At 41.7% G+C, this 25,279-nt stretch overlaps 1 protein-coding gene across 6 annotated transcripts; it reads left to right on the forward strand.

The window, feature by feature from the left end:
• The first annotated feature begins 1,838 nt into the window (after positions 1-1,838).
• Positions 1,839-24,664, forward strand: zc3h7a (zinc finger CCCH-type containing 7A). Of its 6 annotated transcripts, none has more exons than XM_083649191.1 (23): positions 1,839-1,956; positions 3,309-3,436; positions 8,480-8,519; positions 8,702-8,905; positions 11,754-11,912; positions 13,495-13,575; positions 13,708-13,761; positions 13,855-13,894; positions 13,993-14,333; positions 14,435-14,705; positions 15,145-15,173; positions 15,346-15,487; positions 15,606-15,764; positions 17,034-17,239; positions 17,872-17,972; positions 18,142-18,323; positions 19,521-19,594; positions 21,109-21,248; positions 21,979-22,084; positions 22,224-22,332; positions 22,422-22,555; positions 23,685-23,848; positions 23,950-24,664. In XM_083649191.1, exons 2-23 carry the CDS (start codon positions 3,369-3,371, stop codon positions 24,137-24,139), a joined length of 2,994 nt encoding a protein of 997 aa, XP_083505317.1. In that variant the 5' UTR covers positions 1,839-1,956; positions 3,309-3,368; the 3' UTR covers positions 24,140-24,664. The 6 variants fall into 6 exon arrangements, with proteins under 6 accessions (XP_083505317.1, XP_083505319.1, XP_083505318.1 ...); XM_083649193.1 differs by having other exon boundaries at positions 21,112-21,248; XM_083649192.1 differs by having other exon boundaries at positions 13,996-14,333.
• Positions 24,665-25,279: the final 615 nt, after the last annotated feature.

Below are 25,279 nucleotides of genomic sequence, written 5' to 3' on the forward strand. Positions count from 1 at the left end.
CTGTGTGACTGGCCATTTAGTCAGGCCTCACTCACAGGGTTGGCATCAGTTGGCATGCAGCCTCTCCTCTCTCTCCCCAGGGGGTTAGTCAACTTCACTGGCTGATTATAATTCCGCTCACCTGTGGGCTCCTCAACTCTGGAGCATCAGTGGGCTCCTCCACTCTGGAGCACCTGTGGGCTTATCCACTCTGCAGCTCTCCATGGTGCTGAACATGTCTTGAGTCATTTTGGTCACTAATTAGCCAATTTTGCGGATTTAGTCGGCCCTAATCACCTAATTAAAAAATCTGGCTCCATTAGGTCATCCGCAAGGGTGCTCTTTACACTTCCTGAAAGATTCAGCTCGATCACACGTAAAATGGCATAGCTGTGGTCGAACACAACTCTGCTCACACACTCACACACAGACACTTGTATTTCCCTTGTTCTGCTACTTTTCACCGGATTTTTCCAGCTGTCATTTACATTCTGTTATGCAATGCAGTTGTTTTCTTACCTCGTCACCTTGATTTCTTTTTAGGTGTGTGTGTGTGTGGGGTGTGTGTGTGTGTGTGGGGGGGGGGGGGGGGTTAATTATTGCATGTGTTATGAGGTAAAATGTTAAGCTGCTTGTTTGCTGTTGTTTTTTTTATCTCACCTGCAAAGTTTCATTGCATTTCTTGTTTATATGTCAACTAAATCATGTTCTACTACAGGAGTGTATGTTTTCCTGAACAAGGAAATAAAATCATAGTTTAGAATACAGTTTGAGATGACCTGAGAAGGAAATAAAGGCTTTGTATATTGAGGCTATTGGTTGGTGTTATTATAGTGTATAGGGGTTTACTTTTTCATGCCAAGGACCCCTAAACGGGTAACTGTTAAGCCATGGAGTTGGCTGTTAAGTAAGATTTTGTTCGGGTGACGTATATGTGTATACATGTATATATTGCAGCTTTAATCCAGAAGTGGGAGGTAATAATGGGAGAGTGAAACCACTGATCAGAATAATTATTATTCTATTGTCTCTTGGGGACTAAATGAAACCATTAATAATTGAGAAAAACCAATAAATACTTAAATGAAAATAATAAAAAATAACTAGGGCTATTTCTTATTTTACCTGAGGACCCCCTGGAGCTATCTCAAGGAGCCCTGGGGCTCCCCATTTCCTACTTTGTGAACCACTGTTCCAGTCAGAGTATCATTTGCAGAAGCAAAGAGTCTGATAGGGTCGAGATAGTGATACATTCAGAGAGGAAACCTTATTCAGTGGTATTAACGTGTCTGTCAGGGAGCAATTTGCAGGAAGAGGAGAGAGGATTTCCCATTGCCTCAGGCTGCGTGATCTGAACAATGATGCTGTGTGGTTCAGCAGATTTGTGAAGGGGTGGGGTGTACATTTGAACTTAGACGATTGAGTATTTGGATGGCCAAGCTGCCAACTAAATAAATGCAGACCAAATGTGAAATAATGAATGAAATGAACACACAATTAACCATATGAATAAATGTATGAATCCCCTATTTCTGTATGCATTTAGTTTTTTATTCATTCATTAATTCAATTCAATTTGTCCTATCTGCGTCCATTTTTTATTTGATTCATTCACGTAATCTTTTCTCTGTGCATGTAGAAATGTAGGCTATTCCTTTATTTATTTTTGGTTTTGTCAGCCTTCATACTTTTGAAGGTGCAGGGTCAGATGTCTGGTAGTTTATACAGTCTATTGAGTTTCACACAGTGTAGTACACAGTGTAGTGTGAAGAATAGGCATACCTGTTCCTGCAGAGGGCAGCAGCGTGACTGTGATGTCTGCTCTCGGCCCCTCAAACCTCACGAGAAGAAGAAGTAGCAAAGGGCGGCCTTCGGCGACATAGCTAGCTAGCCAAGTTATTTGAGCTAAAACGGTAAATCACTCTTCCTCAATTTAGATCGCCAGCACAAAGTCTGTTTGACAAAAGATCCATTCATGTAAGTATGTACTTCAGCCATAATTCACTCATCTATGTAATGTTTCTTAGGGTTGGACTAGGCGATAAACATCTAACGTTACAACTCGCTATTGTTTGCGTTGAGGTTAGTTCAAGTTGTACAAGAAGACAGACGTGCCTTTGCTTTGTTAGGGCCAGTCTACTTCCTAGAATGTTCGTCGGCTCGGCTGCCTAGTATTAACGTTAATTGAGTGAACCGTTATGCGCTTCCAAATCTAATTTCGTGTCGTTAGCTTGTCAACCTTTCCAGCTACCACTTGCTAACATTTGCTAGCTGGTGATAGCTAACATGAAGTCTACTACAGTTTGAGCTCCCCGGCCGCGGGTAGTACACGTGCGCTAACATGAATGCGTCCATTATCGGACACATCCATGTCTGAACTGAGGTGCTCCTTTCTCGCAAAAATTGGACGGCGAGTCCTCAGTATTCAAACAGCATCCGAAGAGTTACGTTGTAATGATTGACATTGTCCTGAGATCAAAGTCAAATTGATCTCGTTTCAGTTACCGAAACCGGTTAGGCGCATCCGAAGGCTAGCTAACGTAGCGCTACCCCCCTACGCCTTGTATCAGCGGGTAGCGTCAGCGTAGTGCAGTAACGTTAGTCCAGATCCATCCTCATCTGGCCAACAAATAGTTCTACAATAGGTGTGAAGTGATGTCGAGAAGCCAAAACAATAACAGGCTGCTGACAGACAGCAGCTAGTTAGCGTTAGCGCCGACAGGGCTTGGCTGCATTTCTGACATTGGTTTGCGCCGACAGCCGTCCATCATACGAAAAATGCGAGATGCTTACATATAGGGTGAACTCCTTTGACACAATCAGTAGTTTGTTGGCGGTTCTAATGAAACATGTGCAGGGTTTATTGGAAAGGAGGCAGAAAGGCTCAATCAATGTTCGTCCGAGTCTCCGAGATAGCACAACTGTGTCCGATAATGGACCTCCTTGCCTAAGTGTCAAGATAAATCGTTTCCGAATAAACTTGCTATCACCCATTGCTTCAAACATTGTCAGTGTACCTCGGATTTAGTAAACGGTAAACCACGGGGTTATTGAAGTCATCGGCTTGCTAGTCAACAAAAATAAGTAAGTTAGCTACATTAATTGAACTTGTGTTCCGGATCTATAGTGTGTCGTCATTGCTAAATGCGGAAGCTGTAAACGAAACGATGAGACAAGGCAAGAAGGATGAAACTCGTCAAGAATTTGCCAGTAATATGTTAGCTGTCATATTTATCTTGATTTGTGTCAGTTCACCAGTTGGACTAGCGACAGTTGGTGATTCATGAAACGGTTCACTAATGTTGTCATCCCCTGTCATTCTTTGCCAGTGACAACCAATGTGGTGTCAACATTACAGGTGTTGACTCCGAGGACTATTACACGCAAACATGTCTGGTGCGTGTCAGGACAGAAGGAGTCGCTGGCAGGAGATTCAGAAAGGACTACAGTTCATTCAGTAAGTGACAGTGTCACATCAGGTCACTGGGTCTTATCACTATTCTGTGGAAGTTGGCACAGTTATATAAAGTACTACAGTATAATTGATGACTATTCTGATGATAGGTGGACCTGTCACTATTGTTATCATCCCAGTCTACAGGGTAGATTAGAAAGTTCTGGAAGTTGTATGACAAAAAAAACTCATGGGGTTCCTTGGGTGCAGTCCTAACCTTCAGGCTCTTGTATGTTGCGTCTCAAGACTACACAAGTAAGAGCCCTCATTTCACCCAGCCAAAATTTGTTAGGGAATCTTAACACCTTAGGGCCTGTGTCCACCTAGCGTCTTTTTCCGACCGTTAAACGCTGGAAGTATGCTGAGAAGCGCTGATCTCAGCGCACAATTAACATCTGAAACTAACGTTAGTTCAGTGCGGTAGTAGCTTGATAGCTGACAGCTAACATTAGCAAACAACACACATACAGTGATTTAGCTCAACACTCACCAGAAATATTAAGTGTCTAGCCAATCTGCTCCCACAATTGAGCCTTTCTCTCTCTGTTGCGATAGTTTCTCCATATGATTAGTTGCCAGAAAAGGAGCAACCGACACCAGCGTCTTTCTGAAAAGTTACAATATTTTCAGCTGGAAGCGCTGGGAGTCGGGCGCACAAAAACGCCGGAGCGCTGTGAAAATAGACGCTGGGTGCTGCGCACTTTCTCTAGACGTCCGTGTGCGCCCGCATACGCTCTCCCCCCATTGGAAACAACTGAAAATAGACGCCGGAGCTGTTGAAAAGACGCTAGGTGGACACAGGCCCATACATCTGCACTTTGAAGTCACAGGTAGGGTCGCATGGGACAACCTTATTATATCGGAAGCCTAGTTGCTCCAAAAAGTGAGCGGTTATTCTTTAAAAAGACAAAGTTTGATGAGATACAGCCAGTTCTCTGGAAACAGACGCATGTGCACTGGTATCATTTAGTCTTCAACAGACATTTTGCAATGCATTTTAGACAGCCCCAGAACACAAAGATGGCAGATGTGACACATTGCTCAAATTGCCAACAACCTTTAAAAAAAAAGGTTGAAAAGGGTACAGTCGGTGGAAACGTTTAACATGCACTAGCCCAGAACCTCCATTTTATGCGTCTGGACTCTACCGTATCTCGTCAAACTTTGTCTTTTTCACTTTTTGGAGCAACCAGGCTTCCGGTATAATACGGTTGCCCCATGCGACCCTACCTGTGACTTCAAAGTGCAGAAATAAGGTGAGTTTATTGCCCGACACAGATTCCCTAAGGAATTTTGGCTGGGTGAAACGAGGGCTCTTACTTAGTAGTGTAGTCTTGAGATGCAACATAGAAGAGCCTGAGGGTTAGGTGCAGTCCTATCAAGTAGGGGTCCGTCTGTTTGAAGGTTCCTTGACATAAACAGTTAGGGACGTCTCGTTAAGCTTGTCGCCAAATGTTCTCACAATAGTACTGAAGAGGAGGCTTTTTGTAGGAAGTTCGTGTCAATGCAAAAATAAAAAATTAATGAGTGTACATAAAATACCGTGTTCGTATTTTGCGTGCATGACAATGAGGACAGAAGATGTGAATCTCCTATAAATTAACAGTCTGTTTCTACCAATAGTAAACAACTTCCCCACTGGTCATAGTTAGGTATTCATCAGCAGAGTAGGACAAATCGGTCTTGCATCATGTAGTGTTTTCCAGAAGCACTGGCTGCCAGCCAGCCAGCCAGCTGATTGCTGACTCCTTTCCTGCCCGCTAGTTTAAATGTGTGTTTGTAGTCGTGGATATCATCGTATTCAATCATGTTAGCAGCTTTATAATCACGCTCCTCCTGACAGACCTTCAGTATCGCCACAATTTGTTTTTCGAACTGCCACTGCAGGAGAAAGGGTCTTTGCTCTTGTTGTCCAGTCCAACAGAGCCCTTTGTGGTGAACACAAAGTGAACACTGACATTTTGTAAGATTACCCAAGACTATTGCCCCTACTCACCAATTTTATTTGAGTTTACAGTCTTCAGATTGGCGTGCGTATCATTAGGCCTTACAAGATACAGTTGAATTTGTTGGTATACCATGATCTATTCTAAAGTATTTTATGATTCTGTATTTTTGATTAAAAAAAAAAGACCAAGCTTGAACAGAACATACTAGGGACTAGGGTTGCCTGCAGCTATCAATTATTTTACTAATTGAGCATTCTACCAATTATTCCATCGATTAATCGAGGAATCGGATAAGCAATACTTTGGCTTTATTAAAGAGCAGTAGTAAACAACACATAAAAAAACGTATAGTCTACACAGCTGTGTGTGACTAGGCTTGTACACATCAATGCTACAGTGTTATCATTGATGCTTGTATGCAGTTGTGTGTAATATTTGTAATAGTTGATAGTTTATTTTATGAAGATGTAGGCAATACTGTTCAGCTAATATTGATGAAGGAGACTGAATTGAACTGAACAGAAATAAATGTTCTATCACTAACCGTAACATTCATACTAAATAATACCATTAACTTGAACACAAACACTAATGCCAGTACTGACTGATACTAGCACTACTACTACTACTAGCACTAATGGTAATACTAATGCAATACTAGCAGGGCGAGTAATTGAACTAGCGAGAGAGGCAAGCACACACAGAACACAGAGAGAGGGAGCGATGATATTCAGGCTGAAATGAAGTGGTAGGCTCCAGAGGTGGAAACACGGCTGAGTAAAAAGTGGAATAAAACAGGACAGCGGATAACGACATCAGCCAGACTCCGTGCTGGGATTTGGTAGCTGTTTGTTACAGGCGCCTGTCAGCTTTAACCAGCTTTGTTTTCACCACATTTGCCCCCGCGAATTAACAATGTAGAATGGTGAAACACACAGGCACACGCACGCACACTGAGACTCACAGTTTGAAATGATCCAGTTTGGACACGGTTGTTTTGAGCCATTTTGCAAACTGCGCCTCCTTCTGCAGGTCACTTGGAAGGAGGTTCACGGCGTAAGCGTGTTGTGCGACAGTTAACATCCATGTGAATCACAGTGAGCTGTATATAGTTATATGGATTAAACGAAGCGTTGATGCAAATAATTTGCATCAGTCATTTTTTTGTAATCGAGTTTCTCGAGGAATCATTTCAGCTTTAATCCGGACTGAATTGACCAGTGTGTGCCATGTCTCATAGAGTGCCATGTCTCATAGTGTGCCATGTCTCATAGTGTGCCATGTCTTGAAGTAAATGACATAGTGATGGTGAGATAATGCTTGAAACATGAGATTAATAAACGTGTATTTTTCTCAAATTAATTGAGAGAAAGTGGTCATGCTGGCAATGTATTCCAGTTAGTGATTTTCAAGGGAAAGCAGTTGGATGTTATTTGGATATATTTGGATAGTCCTGATGGGTTTTTAATGGCTAAAGTGAATGAAATGCAGATGTGTGGTGCACGGTGCACTAGGGGCCACTATGAAAGTCGGCCCACGGATCTAACTGTACAAAGAAGTCCAAGTCTGATTCAGCCAGGAAAGAAAATTCCAAATCTGCTTTGCAATTTTCAAACTTCTCTTTTTGAGTATGGATGGATTTCTGAATGAAAATAGAAAACAAACAATTCTGTCTAGTGTAAGTAGCATCAACATCAATTCATACTTGAACTTTTAAACGATAACCAAGATACTCATGATTATTTCTTTGAATTTCAGTTTTTTCCCCTGGCAAATCCTTACTTTTGCCAGTTGAACCTAGTCAAACAATTCCAGGACTTCCCCATATAATGTTAATATTTGGGCGGTCAAGTACATTTTAGATTCATTTTGGGTGCTTGCTGTGATGCAGGTGTTCAGATCTGGTATTCAGGGTTGCCACGGGTCTGGAACGTACTTGAAAATGCTGCCTTGGACTTGAAGAATTTAGCTTACAGGAATCTCTTGAGTTTGAGCCTTGTGCTCTCCGTCATCTCAAAATTCACCTATGATACTTTTTTTTGCCTACAGTAGGTCAGTGGTTCTCAAAGTGGTCCTTGAGGGGATTCCAGGGGGTCCCCAGCAAAAAGGGGTATCATATATTTTCACTATAATTCCATCCATAAGTAAGACACATTTGACAGAATCTATGACTATTTTGGTCATGGGTTGTTCATACACTTTCTGTAATAAAACATCTAAAAGCAAAAACCTTAGCAGATGAGGGACCCTGTGACAAAATCTTATCAAATGGAGGTCCAAGGTCCGTTGTCTAATTTGTGTCAGTTTAGGGGTCCTTGACATGAAAAAGTTTAAGAAACAATGGCCTAGGTAACCCACATTGTTTAGCCCCCCCCCCTCTCTCTCACACAGGCCATGGTGGCGCAAGCTATCGTCAAGTAGGCCAACCACAACCAGCTATCAGGAGAAAATATAGAATTCTACAATGTGTTCAGATGCTGCAGTCGTGTGGACCGTGTGGAGTCTAGTTACAGTTTCGTTTTTCTTGTTGAAACATCGAAATTCGCGTGCCAAGTATAATTTCTCCTTGAAATTAAATTGCTTGAAAATGCCTTGAAATGTATCATTCCAAAAGAGTGGCAACCCTGTGGTATTTCGCCACATATCCACACTTTGACCTCATATGAGAGTTTGTGACGCCACGGTGATTCCTTAATTTAGTTTGGCCACCTGTTCACCATTATTGATAAGAGAGGACAGACTACTGCTTATATACTATAGCTCTCACATTTAATGGATCACAGCCTATGGCTAAAATGATAATCCCACATATTATGATTAGGATTTAGGATCCATTTTTAATCTTGATGATTTGAAAAAAAAAAAAAAAACTATGTCAGACATTCCAAATTAAATGTATCAATACTGCTGATCTGCCAATATACTATGAGTTATGAAGTGTGGAAATTCAAATGGCGATGTGATGTGAATACATGATTTTGCAGCCTCACGCTGAGCAGGATTAGTTTGATGTTCATGCATGTATTTCACAATATCCTGTTATTCTACTTGATCACACATGAAACTTGAATGGTACCTGTGTGCTGTTTGCATTCAGGTCGACTCTGCCATTTCCAGGAACTCAAGAGCAGTACGAGGTGAGGATGTTTACCGTTTGATCTGCTGTTACAGCTTTTATTTAGTGTCCCTCCTACTACAGCATGTGTTCTGTTTGATTAATTTAAGGACATAAAATAGCACATGAATGAAAGGGAAAATCAGCCTCATAATGGACTACTTTCACCTTCCCATACTGATACGGTTGCTTTTGTCTGTTCAGGTGTTTATTCAGGACCTGGTGTGGAATCTTTTTGGTGAAGGAAATGACGTATTTAGAGAAGGCGAATGGACCAAATCCATTGAAATGTACACAGAGGCCTTGAGTATAGCGGAATACGCCGACTCTGAAGAAATCTCCGTTCCGACGGGATTATGGGAAAAGCTGTATGCAAATCGAGCCGCAGCCTACTTGAACGTTGTTCCGGTAAGTAAGCTGTGACATAGGGCTGCAACTACTAACTAACTAACCAACCAACCAACAATTATTTTAATTGTCAATTAATCTGTCAATTAGTTTATCGGTGAATTGATTTAGTTGTTTGGTCACTAAAATGTTAGAAAATGCTGAACATGTCGATCAATGTTTCCCAAAGTCCAAGATGATGTCCTCAAGTCTCTTGTTTTGTCTACAACCCAAAGATATTCCGTTTACTGTCATAGAGGAGTAAAGAAACTGGACAATATTCACATTTAAGAAGCCGGAATTAGAGAATTTCGATTCCCCCCTCACCCTTTCCTTAAAAATTACTCAAACCGATTAATAGATGATCAAAATAGTTGGTAATTAATTTAATAGTTGACGATTGATCGTTGCACCTGTAGTGCGACGATCACATTGGGACCCTTTTCATACACGACTTGGGCAGTATTACAGAAAGACAGACTTTTCCCACGAGGAGTAGGTAGCAGCTTGTACTCTCACATTAGGGAGAGAATATTATTGATTTTGCCTTCTTTTTTTTAAGAAGTGGCAACTGCAGATGATATATCCATAACACTGATTGTTGGTTGTAATTCTGTTCATTAATTTGTTCAAATGTTATTGTCCCGTTATGAAAAGGTAACTGGCAGACCGGGTTTACATGAAAAACGCCAACGCCATGAAATCGCCACACCGTGTACCAAATGGACAAACATCAACTGATAAGACCAGTAGCTCAGTGTAGTGCAATAAAAAAGTCTTTGATTAGTGCAGAAACAAAGCACTCACATGGGCACAAGAAGCAATATCATGTGTAAATTAAGCCCCAGTCTAATTGCAGTGCAGAGAAATAAATCCCTGGAGTTTCGGCACTTGAAAGCGATGCCCAGGGCTTTTACAGCATCACACAGCCTTCCTCACCAAAAGCCTCTCGGAGATTTCAATTACTTGTGCCTGGCTTACACCAATACCAGTTACTTCTTGGCTTGTTTTGCAGTTTTATCTTAAAAAAAAAAGTTGGTTACTGAACTATGGATCTCACATGAAGGATATGCATTTCAATCATGAGAGACCAGTGGGTAAAATTTGACAAGCAAGCTTTATTCACAAATAGCATGGCAACTAATTTTGGCGTAATGACTCCGTGGTAAGATGACCCTCTTCTTGTGGTGAGAGAGGAGGGCATCTGCTCAGTCTAGGATAGAGAATCCCCCCCCCCCCCCGGTAGGGAATTCTTCAGGAGTCAAGACGTTGGTGGTGGACTGGGGAGGTGGGTGGGGCGAAACACAGCTCCAGAAAAGACGATCGGCCCAGGTACAGCCACCACTAAGGTGAACGGCCAGGAAGAGGCTGATGATGCGCTGACCATGGCTATATATACTGCCACGTCATAGACTCAGCAGCGACTTCATAACAGACGTCATATTGACAGGGGCTGATTGGCTATTGAGGATGGGGTGATGAGTCACGAGACACATGTCATAACAGATGTCACACTTGACTTATGTTGAGAGCTGATAGCTATTGTGATATGAAGTAACTGACTGGTCTCCATCTTGAAACTCGGTCGAGATGAACATTTTGGAAGCACACGTTAGAGTGGCCTTTTATTTGTGACCAGCCCAAGGCACACCTGTGGAATAATTATACTGTTGATGAATCAGTATGATTATTGCACAGGTGGCAATAATCATATATCAATATCATGATATGTCAAACCTGTCGGGTGGAAGGATTATCTTGGAAAAGGAGCAGTGCGCACGAATACGGATTTAAACAAACCTGTGAAGAAAATTTGAGAGAAATAAGCCCATGGAATAAGTCTTAGATGTTTTATTTCAACTCGTGAACAATGGGAGCAAAAACAAGTGTTGTTTATATTTTTGTTTAGTATAATTGCTCAAGCCGTCAAGCCGGGCTACGATGCAAATCTATTTGCATTGCAGACACGTTCATCATTTGCCACACATGCAAGAAGGTCATTTTCCATAGGAAAAACAAACAACCACTCCCATAGCTTATTGCATTTATGTTAGCCTGACAGCAAAACAAAGCTGCTGTTCACCACATCTGCCAGATCTTCACCAGTTAATTTCCTTACCTTTTTATTACAGTGGGTTTGGGGGTGGGGGTGTAACCTAAAGCCACTTGCCATGGCATGACATTAGTTTTGAGAAGTTAACGAGAGATGCAGTCAGATACTCCGATTCCATCAGATGGAATTTGGGTTCTAAAACCGTTGAGCAGTTTAATGGAGCAATAAAAACACACTGACAAGGGAGGAAGATGATGAATTACTTGTTTTTATGAATAAATCAAATGCTTGTTTTCATGAATAAATGAAATAGCAAATGACCAACCTAAAGGTATAATTTAGAGGCATGATGATGAATGGATTTATTTATCTACTTGTCTCACTGTTTTTGTGAGACTCGTTATGCAGCTCTCCTTATGTGTGGCTTATCAGAAACACAACTGAAAGCATCAGGAAATGATAAAGTACTAAGATGCAGTAATGAAATGATAAAAGTGCCGGAACTCTTATCACCCCAAATCCTCCTCTTTACTAGAGAGAACTGGCAGCAGGTGATTGCTGGGGACATCTAACTGCAAGTGTCATGGTCAAATAAAACCTCATTCTTGAATTAGTGGCAGTGAATTACAGTAGTTGAAAAACATATTTATACAGGTTTTCAGGAATTACAATTTTCCCCAGCGGAATGTAGACGCACTGTAATTCCACATGTTTTATGTTGTAATGATTCATCTCAAAGTGTTGAATAGGTACAGACTCGTACAGTATATCTGTTCTGATTCTGAGAAAATTAAATAACCTTTTTTTTCCCCTTAGGGACTCTATGACCAAGCATTAGAAGACTGTGAGAAAGCTCTCCATCTGAATGAGGGGAACTACAAAGCGCTCTACAGAAAAGCAAAATCCTTGAAAGAATTTGGGAGATATCAAGAGGCCTATGAGGCTGTTGCCAAATGTTCTCTAGCAGTGCCTCAGGTAAGATGTCATAATAAGATGTCATAACATCTTTTTCAAGAAACAAACTTATTATTTTGCGCTATGGACGCTTCATATCCAGGTCAATTCACAATTGCAATTGGTCAATTGCACTTACCTGATAATGTCAGCACAACGTATAGGTGTAGGAAGCACGGGAGACAGGGGCATTGAAGGAATAAGCTAATTGAAATGGGCATGTGCGCCAGCCGTGCTTTGTGATGCTGTTGGGCACATGCTGCTGTGTGTCTGGAGACTGATAGCTGCCTGAAGTGGAGAGGGGATTCTGGCTGCCTTAGCTCAGCTTAAAAAGCCATTTGGTTTGTTCTGTTTCTACAGTTTTGATTGCTGCATGGATACTGCCAATAATGCCCACATTGTGTTTATCGGAGCCTGCTAGTTTAGCTGGAATTGAGCAACTGGAATTCAATGTCTAACTTATTTGCAGCATTATTTGTTGATTAATAGCTGCTGACCTCTGACCTCTGGATATAAAATGTACAAACTTAATTATCCTTGGTATCATTGAGTGATAAGCAGAGCTATAAACAAATTACCCAAGCTACAGCAACTGGATTGAAGGGAACATTGAAGCTAAAACCTGCTCATATCAGTGCTTCAGTGTGTAAGTTGTAGCCTATAACAATTTTTAATTTAAGTTTTATCTAGCTAAAGCCACCTAGTGTATGTAGGGATTTTCCTATTGTAATTGTCACTTAAGAATTAGGTTGTCGTTATAGATTGTCTACTCCAGGTAGGGAATGAGTCCTTACCCCAAGTGAAGGAGTTCAAATTTCTCGGGGTCTTGTTCTCGAGTGAGGGAACAATGGAGCGGGAGATGGGCCAGAGAATCGGAGCAGCATGAGCGGTATTGTGTTCGCTTTACCGCACCGTTGTGACGAAAAGAGAGCTGAGCCAGAAGGCAAAGCTCTCGATCTATCGGTCGATCTTTGTTCCTACCCTCACCTATGGTCATGAAGGATGGGTCATGACCGAAAGAACAAGATCACAGATACAAACGGCCGAAATGGGTTTTCTCAGGAGGGTGGCTTGCATCTCCCTTAGGGAGAAGGTGAGAATCTCAGTTATCTGTGAGAGACTCTCCAGGCACATCCAGCTGGGAGGAGACCACGGGGCAGACCGAGGGCTAGGGAGAGAGATATCTCCACGCTGGCTTGGGAGCACCTAGGGATCCCAAAGTCAAAGCTGGCTAATGTGGCCAGGGAATGGTGGAACTGCTACCTCCGCGACCCAACCCCGGATAAGCGGTTGAAGATGGATGGATGGATAGAGATGAACATTAACAAGTGGCTGACTGCTGACATGAGCTAACATAATAGATAGGTGAACCATTTGTTTGAGCCGGTCCTGTCTTCATCATCATGGAAGTTCCTTAATTCCCCAGTCCAGTTGCTTTCTCAATATGCATGCTATATTAAGCAAGCTACTCCACTGCTTGTAAATGAGACAGTTTTATATCACTTTGTTGCATAATAAAACATGCACACAAATCAGGGCTGGTGAATACTGTCCACGCGCTTTTTGAATAACTAACTTGTGTGTATGTGATGTGTTTCCCTAGGATCCCAGTGTCATACAGTTGACTCAGGACCTTGCCAAAACCTTAGGATTGAAAATCCGTAAAGCTTATGTTCGGACTAAGGTAGGTGTGTCTCTGGAACTACCTCAACCTGTGATGATCACTCCAAACACAAAATCTGCCTGCCATATGTGGCATAAGCAACATAATGTATTAATATTTAAAGTAAACTGAGTGGTGTTCCACTTTTAACAGCCTGCCTTGAATGCCCTGCGTGGATCAAGTTATTCAGACGCATCAGGGGACAAGGTAAGGGATATGATGCCTTTCCCCCCCTGCACAGTGGAAAATATACTATTACGAGAAAAAAATGGTTTAATGCCACCCTTTGCATTCATTCAGTTTTCTCATGGCTCTACTTCAGTGGAAGATATAGAAATAGGTAAGTCACCATAATTTGAACAGCTATGATTTGATCATCGAAGATATATGATGGTGGGCGAGCAAAAATAATCCCCCACGCCACCCTGTGTGTTTTAGAAGTGCCTCAGCTGGGTCAGGACGGTGCTTCTCCGGTCCCGGTCCAAGTCCCGGCGGCGGCGCCTCCGCCTCTGAATGATAAAGTGTTGGATGAAGTTCCTCCCAGCAGCAGTATCTCCTCTGTGCCGGCCCCCGAGGTGCCCATCTTCGAGCCCGTCTCCCTGCCTGTGTCTGCGCCTGCGTCTGCGTCTGTCTCTCTTCCCGTGCCCACATTGGTCAACGGATCTAGAACCCACACGTCTTGCCTGTTGCCCGTGTCCAGTCAAGATTACGATGGAGAAATCATTGGGGATGACCTTGATTTTCTACTGGACCAAGCGGGCCCCCCAGAATCTATTATGGTGAGTGCAGATCTGACCAGAGGATCTCGCTAATGAATACGATGCGACAGCACGTCTTATCTATTGGCTCAAATGTGACTTTTGTTTGTCTCTTCCTTCAGGGCATACCCACAGTGAAGGGGCCGCTCCCTCTGCCAACCAGTATTGCCTCAGGCAGTTCCATGCCCATGCCCAGTCCGTTCCTCATGCCATCTCACATGAACATGAACATGAACCCTTTTCTCCACCACGATTCCCAACAGTGTACCGTCAATCTGCCCGCGCTATATCACAAATCAGGATCAACGGCGTATTTTGGTATGGAGACTTTGGACTCACTCCCCTCAGCACTGGACTCCCTGGACAGTCTCTCGTTGTCAGAATATAAGACAGGTATGTTATTGCGATAGCTGCTCTGCTTAGTCACCTCTCTTTACTATTTGGATTAGGGTTTCTACTGTTTATATTTGTGCAGCAGGGCGGACTAGACACTGTCTTTCAGAGGACCCAGGTTCACACATCTGCCCTTGAGTGTCCTAGAGCAAATCTGAACCCTTACCAGCTCCTGAGTCTTACTTCTGTACTCTGAACTCCCTGTGGAGAGGGGCAAGCCAAAAGAAAATGTCCTTACAGTGATCAATAAATCATCACTATTTATCATCATCATTATGACTACACAATTCCATTCCCCAAAGTCAAATTAAACAGAGGTTGCCGATGATGCAGTTATATCTTATATATAATGTTTCCTTCACTAAATGCACTGACTGTAGCAAATTGAATTAGCATGTTGGACATTGTTTAACTGATTTTTCTCCTCCGTCTCCTCCAGAATATAGTCCGAGTCCGTTCATTACACAGGTACTTATCTGTCTGTTCATGTTATGAATTATGGCTAAGCATTATCTGCTATGACATTTATACATATATATATATATATATATATATATATATATATATATATATATATATATATATATATATATATATATATACATACATTTTAAAATTTGTTTTTATTCCCCAATTCCAGCTGAACAATAATGACAACCCCATGGGAATGGCTGTGGGTATGCCTGTGGGCAGCCTTCCTGCTGCTGTGGATCTTGCAAAGAACCCATTAGCTGAAACGCATGAATTCAAACAAGCGTGCTCAATCTGCTTTGTCAGAACTGGTGAGAAACACTTGTCTTGTTTCACGGTCCACTTTCAGAAGTGCAGCGTCTTAGTGGCTGATGTCTGACTGGGATAAGACTCCATTTCTTAGTTATGTTCTTACTTTGATATCCACAGGGCCCGGCGTGTTGGATTACACACTTCATACCGAAGAACACAAATGTAAGAAGGATGCTTTACTTGGCAGAATCAAGCACGTTCCAGACAAAACTTGGAAGCTCATTCGACCTAGACCAACTAAAAACCAATACGTTGGACCTTATTACATTTGCAAAGGTAACTGTCATTTCAGAGAATATAATTGTTGTCAGATTTGTTTTGGTCAGTCCTTTTGGAGCCACAGTACAGCCTTGTTTTTCCAAAAAATAATAATTGCAGCTTTAAAGCAGCTACGAGCAAGATTTTCGATTGTTATTAAACAGTCTAAATTTAATATCGATGCATCACATCTTACCTCTAATAGTAGACGTGACCAACGCAGAGTATTCTCGCTTGAACCCCGAGTGAATCGGCCAGTGTTGTCTCTGTCTGTGGCCGGGGCAGATCAGGAAGTGAAATGAAACGGTTTGCGGCAGCCACTTCGGCCATAACCACAAAATAACAAAATTACTTCCAAAAAACTGTTTGAATATAACGAGAGATGTTCGCGAGAGTAGTAGCAAGCCCCTGCATGGCGTTCTCCTTGTTTATGGTCTGTTGCTAGGCAGAGTGAAACGGCGGAAGGCAGGCAGCTGCCGTAAACCGTTTCGTTTCACTTCGGGTTTATCGGCCCACCGGTAGACAGAGAGAGAGAGCCTGGTGACGCGAGGTTAGTAGACAGACACAGACTCTATAATCATCAAGAGAGCAATCTCCGATTCACATGGCTTTGGTCTCAGCTACTATTATAGGTAAGATGTGATGCATCAATATTGTAATTATTCTGTTTAATAACAATCGAAAATCTTGCTCGTAGCTGCTTTAATGTCCAACCAGTCTCCCAAAAAGTGTGTTGATGCAAATAATATATTCTGTCAATAGAGTACCGCAGGGATGATGTATTTTTCTAGGGTTAGCCAGAAATTGCCGCCATGTTGGTTCTTAGGGAGAAAAGGCTATGGGATTTTAGAATGGGGATTTTGGTTAAATGCATGAAATAAGGTCTGTGGTTAACACAAACTTATGGGAGTGGAAATTTGTGTTCAGCAGGATAATCTTAACAAACGTGGACCACTTTTATGACTGTTTTTTAACGTTTACTGAAAATCATGTAAAAAAAACCCAAAAAACGCATTTACGCTTCAAAAGTCATAAAAGTGGTACACGTTTGTGAAGATTATCCTGCTGTCTAATGGCCCAAATAATTGAAACTAAATTGCTAACTCTAAAGCCCCCATAGTTCTTATTCCTTCCACAGCACTTCACTATTATATAGGAATATTTTAGAACAGGAATATTTGTAACATCCGTTGTCTAGGTGCTGTGACCTTGATCCTGATATTATCCTTTGCTATTGTTGCACTCGTTAGTGGTCACTGCTTAAAATGCTACCTTTGGTGGTTTCAGAGGTCGCCATTGGGGATGACTGCTTATACCCTGGCCACTGCACATTTGCATATTGCCAGGAAGAGATTGATGTTTGGACCCTGGAGCGAAAAGGGTTTATCTCCAGGGAGCTGCTGTTCGACCCTTTTGGGCCCCACTGCAGCATCAGGTTGACTGTCCCCAAGATCCTACAGGAACACCATGGGATATTCATGTTTCTCTGTGGAGTGAGTCATGACTTTTTAACAGATATTGCATGATATCAAGGTGTGGGTAGTTTAATTATACTTAATAGAATCACAGTGGTATAACATTCCCAGCACTTGTAGGTCATTGGAGGGGTGTCTTAAGATTTATCCTTAACCTGTTAGTATTATTAAAAGAAACAAGAATAGATATACTGTATGCTGGGGCTGGGCGCAGTGAGCCAGCCAGCGAGCACACAGTGCATGGCGCTGTATTTACATTATAATGTGTTTGTAATATAGACTGTTATTGAAACGTGACCAGTAAGTTTCAAATGTGTCCGGTAAAATGAATTCTTTAGGGGAGTGCTGTATCTCCCTCTCTGCTCGGTAGGCACTGCAGTGAGTGCGGTCGCTGTCTGTCAGGCCCTCGTCCCAGATGTGCCCACTTTTCAACGGTCCAATCCAATTCTTCCCAGTGCTTTCTTTCCTCCCAGTGCTATGCTGTTTGTGCTGCTCAACACTCACGCATGTGTGTTTCAACAATGGGGAGTCAGTAAGCCCCTGGGACGTTTATTAGCCGGCCCGTTCCAGGTCTGGCAAAAAGCCTTAAAACATCAAAAAATGTTACAAACCATAATGAAATATTCCAATGTCTATTATCTGATCTACAGGTATGCTTTGATCATAAACCCAGAATAATCAGCAAAACCAACAAGGACAACCCTTCTCTTTGTTCTCATCCAGTGACAAAGCATGATTTTGAAGATCATAAGTAAGTACTTTCACATTTCTCTGAAACCATTGTTTGGTTTATTACTATAAGACATCTGCTAAGTAGTTGTCTGTATCAAAACTGTTTAATGTAATGCAGCATGGTTGTCTGGAATGTCATTGTGAGCATTATACTTTTTACTTTATACTTGTGTTTTTCTTTCTTTCAGGTGCCTGGTCCACATTTTAAAGGAGAATACGGTGCGTTATTCTAAAATCAGAGAGCTGAGTCCACACTGCCAGCTGGACCTGTGTCGTCACGAGGTTCGCTACGGCTGTGTGAGAGAGGACGACTGCTTCTACGCCCACAGCCTCATCGAGCTGAAGGTCTGGATGATGCAGCAGGAGCTTGGTGAGTCCTGACCGCTGGCTGGGCCTGCACTTTACAATGTTTCCTCCTCACGTTTTCTCCCTCATTTTCATTGTCACGTTCAACACCATCTGCCAGCAGCCCCCACTGCATAGAACTAGCTTAAGCAGCCGTCCAGCTCGTGATCCCCGCTGCCTGATGAAATTCATGCAAAGAAATGCAAATTCATGTTTTTGTCTTGCTTATTTTTTCATCCTCAATTTGGTATGTAATGGTTACTTGTGAATAATTAAAAAGTGTTATGTTGGTGACAGCGCTGCATTAGCATTTGGATGTGCCTTCAGTCCTTTTTCTCATCCTCGTTTTATTTTTGCCTTGTTGATAATTCTTTCGTTTATGAACATTGATTTCAGTGTAGGAATTTAGCCAGGGGCAAAAATGCACCCAATAAATCTCAGAATGCCCCTAAAAACCCTGATCAAGGGGCAGAAAATGCCCCTAAGATTTGGATCATTTTATTTACATTCAATTAATTTAATTTCCATTTCCATCTCTAACACACACTTGGCACCTGCAAGCTGTTTGCCAGAAGAAGATAATGAACGACACACTCACAAACAGTGCTGTTGTTCACACAGACACACACTACACTTTAGCAACTTCAGTGTTGCCACTGTTTAGGAATGATACATTTCAAGGACTTTTCAAGCAGTAAAGCCTGGGGAAAAAGAGATAAAAACAAAAATGTATCGACTGCTGCAGGGTACCTATGCGACCAGCTCTATATTTGAGCTAAGAATGCCTACGAGAGAGCACAACAGCCAATGACAGCTCAGCGATCAGCAAATTGCTGTATACTTGTAGCCTACACGGGGAGTGATACTGTAGATAGGAAGAATGTGTATGAAGCGTGACGTATACAAATGGTATCATAGGTGAATTTTGAGATGACAGTGTTTTGAGATGACAGAGTGCACAAGGCTCAAACCCAGATTCTGGTAGGCTAAATCCAAACACTTTTAAGGAGCTCTTTATAAATCCAAGCTTTTTTATGGCCTTGATTATTTTTTCTTAAATCCAAGCAATTTCAAGTACCGGTACTTTGCAGACCCGTGGCAACCCTAAGTGCCCCCGAAATGTTGTAAATGCCACCATTTTTTGCCAGTGGGGCAAAAGTTGCCCCCAAAATATTTTTCTAATTTCCTACACTGATTGATTTATTCATTTTGCATCACACAGGCATCACTCATGAAAATATTGTCCAGGAAGCAAGGAAGTTTTGGAGTGTGACCGCTACCTTGCAAGGAGCCCAGGTAAGGTTCAAACAGTAGCCACTGGGTGTCTCATGTTGCTGCTTGCATTTCCTAATTTCTTACCACTCTCATAGGTCACCTTTAACATAATTGGTTAGAGCAGTAAAATAATATAAACATTTTAAATACTTTATAAATGAGACAAATTACCGTAAGTGCATTTAGCTGGAGTTAACAGGCTCTATTTTCCTCATCAGTAAAACAAACAAGTATTTAAGATACTAGTAATCTGGCACACTACACGCGCACACACACACACACACACATGGACACGGACATTCTTAGTATAGATATGACTTAGTATAGATAGGACTTAGTATAGATAGGATAGATTTTAAATAAAATACTATGGGAGAAATTCTGCCAATTTATTTGGTGACCCAAATAAAATCTCCTGCGACCCAGTCCTTGGGAATGACTGGGCTAGAGGCTCTAGCCTAGAGCTCTAATAATATAAAATATATATGTAATTTCCTGTGTAGTCTTCAGTGGTTAAAAACGAAACATGGTTAAACATTGAAAATGCCTCATCCAGCCACACAGACTAACACATTTAGGCCTGTGTGTATAATTTTCCTTTTTAAAGACATTAAGCAGCCTTTAAATTGTAATAAATATGGAACGTAACCAAAAGAACCAATTAAGATCCTTTCACATTACTGACATCTTTCATGGCTGCAGTCTGCCAGGTTAGTAAGTAGCATTAGGCTCCACGCATTGCACAGTCTAATATTGAATATATTAAAAATTAAAGCCTTGACATGCTTCAGGAAGTTGTTTTGAAAAGCATCAGTTATGTATCTCTGCCTCACTCACAGAAGTTTTGCTTTGATTGCAAGCTGCTATTTTCTTTTTTCTTTTATTTATTATCCCATATTGGTGTTCTCCATCAGTGCTGTTGGTTCAAAAAAGATCACCCAGTAAAAATATCTGCAGAACAAATGATCTGCCTCATCTCTTCACTCTGATACTGCACCAAAATTGGGGAAAGAACAATAACTTTTATTTTTATTTATTTTTATTCTATATTTTCTCTAGTGTCTACAATGTCATTTCAGCAGCCCATTTACCCCTTGTAGAGACGCCAAATAACTGTTAGTGTTTTTACAGTTGGCTGGAGAAAAGGATGAACTGTCTCACTTTTCCCACCGGGCTGTGCTAGCTCTAAGCTCTGCAGGTTTAACTGAGAGGAGAAACGTGTTCTGAGTGACTGCAGCACACACATACAATCTCATGTTGCATCAAATGTTTTGTCAACAAAACAGCCGGGTGCTGTGAGTTAACTGCCAGTAGGATATGTGTAATGTGCATTTTGCTTAATGCGAAATACAGGATTTGGATTTGATTACATCTCCTTGTTTATGCAGTGTGGTACCAATGTGAAGCTATATTTTGTAGCATGAATGGCTGATCAACAATATATAAATTGAGTTCCTGCCACTTGATTGACTGTTGAAATTGTGGTGTTGATTGTTTAGTCATCCAATCCATCCAATCCAAATTGATCTCATCAGCAGCTTCCCAATGCACCAATAAAGAGGTTTGGACCCCCGAATCTGAAGATGATGTTCGTCTGTGGGCAGTGCTGGAGAAACGGCCAGCTGAGTGAAGCAGACAAGAACAAGAAGTATTGTTCGGCCAAGGCCAGACACACGTGAGTATCTCTGACTGTGTACACACACTGATGGAATTTGGTGGTGACAGCTGAATTTATGAGAGTGAATGCACATACTATGTATGGTTCACTTTGGAGCAGAGTAAACTATGACTATGTCTACTGTACGTCGGTTGCTCCTCCGATCTGATGCTGTAAATAATCTGACTGTAACCATAGTCATGTTTACTTCAGACCAATATGGCAGCTACCAGTGTTTTCATGTATTTGACAGGACTGACAGCTGTTTTTTGCTGCAGTGTGTTCATAGCCTGTATGTCACAACCCTGTGAAGAGCAATATGAATTATGGACCTGCCTTCCATGCATGTTCTGTCATACTGTTGTCTCTCCACCCAGCTACATGTTGTGTACGTGCACAGACTTGGCTCTTACTCTTAAGAGTGGGCCTGTTCTCTCCACCCAGCTACATGTTGTGTATGTGCACAGACTTGGCTCTTACGCTTAAGAGTGGGCCTGAAAATCTGCTTTCATGCACATGCACAGTTGAGGAGAACCCAAAGTTCCTGTAGGAGCTGTTATAGACATTGAAGTCCCTGATGACACAAAGGGTTGCAGCAGTTAAAGCATTGGAAAATGCAAGCTAATTAAAGGCCTCATTAACTTAGTTAGAGATTCTCTCGTGGAGCATGTCCTGGTTAGAGTCTGGAGAAACTGTCTCGAGGTTATTTAACTAGCCTTAACCTATTGACAAATTATCTGTGTCTCAGGTGGTCAAAGGACAGACGGGTGGTGCTGGTAAGTTCCAATGAACGGAAAAAGTGGACAACTGTTCGGCCACTTCCAACCAAAAAGCCCATCCCATCTCAGTTTGAGGTATGTGCCTTCTCAACCTAAGGTTGGCAACAAAACTTTTAAAAACACATTTCATTTTGTGCTGCTGCTGATATAATTCATGTGCAGTTGTCACCAAGTTATTATTATTGTCATTTATTTTCTTCTTTTTCTTTTTAAGATTTGTATGCATGTGACTGCTGGCAAGAAGTGCCAATACATTGGGAACTGCACCTTTGCTCACAGTGCAGAGGAAAGAGACCTTTGGACCTACATGAAGGAGAACAACAGTGAGTTGGTCTTAAGAGAGTTGAATTCAGATGTGATGCACCACAGCTATTGTGGACAAGTGATCACACTCAACTCCCCCTTGATGTAGTTCCAGATTTGGATCAGCTTTATGAGCAGTGGCTGCAGTCTCAGAAGCCTGGCTGGGGTGAGGAGACCTCCACTAACTCCATGAGGGAGAATGGCAAGCAGATTCACATGCCAACAGACTATGCTGAAGAAGTGGTGAGTTGACAAACCAGCAAATGTCTGAACACAAATGTCTTGTGGTCAAATTCAATCACATGTGGGTAATATTCCCAATTTCCCAGTTTTAATCCAAATCTTATAATTTTTTTTTTTTTTTTACTTCTTAGTTTCTATTTTTCTGTTGTAGGAATGTAGAATTGAAAACAGTGATGTGTGCTAGTACTGCTAACCTGGTACAGCTTTTGAACCTATGATTTAGAAATTGACTTGCTTGCTTTTCTGCACCAATCGATCGGACAACAACCAAAGACATTCATAGAACAGTCGCTCAGCTGATGCACGGAGCAGGACATCTGAAAAAACCTGAAACAATCTGGTGCTCGTTCACATCGACACGTCCAGTTAGGAAACGGTGTAATAGAGTCTGCAACCCAAACCCAAAGTGATCTAAGGTGGTAGGGTAGGCTATCTGGTATTGGCAGCGTCAGACTTGGGTTTTAAATAGATAACTCGTAAATGTGATTTCTTCCGAAGCGGTCTGTGATTCTGAGCTGCGCTGTGTTGGGCACAGTCAGTCACACACACCAAGTCCCCCGGCTCCTCCCCACTGCTGCTCTCTCCATCTCTCCTCTCCATCTCAACTTCAACACCCGTTCCTATTCGTGCATGTTCTGAATTGCACTTTACAGGTTAATTAGTTATAATTTAGACCATTAAATGAGCAAAGTAAATCCCCCCCCCCCCCCCCCCCCCCCCCAAATAAATAAATAAAATCAACCGTCAGTGGACTCAGCCAATCGCCAATAGAGATATTCGTCCTATCGCCCAACCCTATTATGTAGTATGCTTTTGTATTTGCTTTTGGTAGATAATCAGTTTAGGGGTCAGAATCTCTACGTAATGGGGAAAAGAATCATTGCATTCCTAATGCCTTGCTTTTACATTGTGATAGAATCTTTATTTCAGTTAATTTGGAAAGTGGTTTAAAGAAAAAGTAAATACATAAAAAAGAAGCGATGCTAATCACTAATCTTAAAGTGTTAGATAAAACCTCACCTCAAAGCAAACAAAAGAAAGAAAACCAATCAAGATGACAAGCGGAGACAAATGAATTGTGTAACAGGATCTAAATGACAAAATAATATGTTCTGTTGCGTCTTGACAGGCTGGCAATCACTGTTGGCTGTGTGGGAAAAACTGCAACAGTGACAAGCAGTGGCAGCAGCACATCACTTCAGAAAAACACAAAGACAAAGTTTTCAACTCTGAAGATGACCAGAACTGCTGGCAGTATCGATTTCCCACCGGCACTTTCAGAGTTTGCGAGAGGTAAGATCGCCCGCCGCCAAACGTATAAAAGATCCGTCTCGGGTGACCGATTCTGATTCCATTAGCTGTTGAAGGCTGACATCTGATCCCACGTCTGACAGGTTCCTCAAAGGCACGTGCACGGAGGACGACTTGTGTAAGCTGGCACATGGGAACCAGGAACTAAAAGAGTGGATGGAGCGCAGGGAATTCCTTTTGATGAAACTTGCCAAAGCTAGAAAAGACCATCTAATAGCACCAAATGACAATGACTTTGGTAAATACAGTTTTCTGCTTAAAGATATTAAATAAAACCCTGGCTCACTCACAAGTTATGTTGCAGCATTGTATGGCACAGTATTGAATCATTGAATCAGGTGAGCCTTGAGGGGCTCTGGAACTAAAGGAAAAAGGACCTGATCACAGCATGTTTTTAATGGAGGGCACTCAGAACCGTCCCTAAGAGTGGTGGCTGGTTACTCTGATCAGACTAAAGGCGCATTACACACTTAAATCAGCAATCATTTGAGTGAAGGACACTTGAAAGCTTTGCTATGCACCGGTCAGTAGAATGTCTGAACACGGTGACGATAATGGCATGCGTACTTCGATCAGAGACCTGTTCCAGTACTTAGAGTTGACATGGAAAATCATTTATTTTTCATATTCAGTCTATACGTTTAGGACTCGTTTCCCCCCCTATCAAGAGGTATCGAGAAGTATGGAATACTTAAAATTGACCGTTGAGTTCATGTTCTCTTTATTTTATTCTGTCTGCATAGGTCATTTTCACCTTTTTTTCCTTTATTTGATAGTGTTACAAATGTAAAGGGTGTCGACCCAAATAAAAGCTTTTTTTAAACTCCAGCTGTGTGTTTAAATAATTACACATCTCAAACATGTCAGACAGCAGTAATTGACTCAGAAAATCATTTTGTCATCATGGTTGCAAAATCGATTCCTCTGCCGAAATCAAGATGGAGCGGTCTTATTTTATTTTAATTTTAGTAAGTGGTTATATAACACAACACATTGGGCAATTTTAATTGGCTCCAGACTTTAATGTATTGAAACAAAATGCATTCTGTTCAATTCAGACAATTCTCAAAAGAGGAAATCAGGGCAGCTTAAAAACCAGAATGAATTCCTTAAACTTTGTAGAGTTTTATGGAAGCAGCTGGCCTCTCACAGGAAATCACTTGCTTTTCATAATTGGCAGCTGTGTAGTGGGAGACAGCTCTTTTGGATAGTTTTAAGTTTGAACTACATTCATACAAAAGGATAATTACGAACATGCTGCTGTATGCAACACACTGAAGGCAAGACCAAGCGACATCCCCAAAGGTAGGTTAAGATGTGTTAAGCTTGAAGTAAAATCAGACTGCAGGCGTGTATCTGGATTTTGTTCATGGCTCAGCAGATTTCAATGTATAACCAATAACTGAATCAAGA

The sequence above is a fragment of the Poromitra crassiceps genome, assembly GCF_964638095.1.
Source record: "Poromitra crassiceps genome assembly, chromosome: 13".
Taxonomy (NCBI): domain Eukaryota; kingdom Metazoa; phylum Chordata; class Actinopteri; order Beryciformes; family Melamphaidae; genus Poromitra; species Poromitra crassiceps.

What these genes read in the sequence shown, in the direction of transcription:
- zc3h7a (XM_083649188.1), top strand. Translation starts at nt 3,369, where the DNA reads ATGTCTGGTGCGTGTCAGGACAGAAGGAGTCGCTGGCAGGAGATTCAG. An exon ending in GCCCCCCAGAATCTATTATG is followed by an intron (nt 14,334 to 14,434) that starts GTGAGTGCAGAT and finishes CTCTTCCTTCAG; the next exon opens with GGCATACCCACAGTGAAGGG. An exon ending in CATGATTTTGAAGATCATAA is followed by an intron (nt 17,973 to 18,141) that starts GTAAGTACTTTC and finishes TCTTTCTTTCAG; the next exon opens with GTGCCTGGTCCACATTTTAA.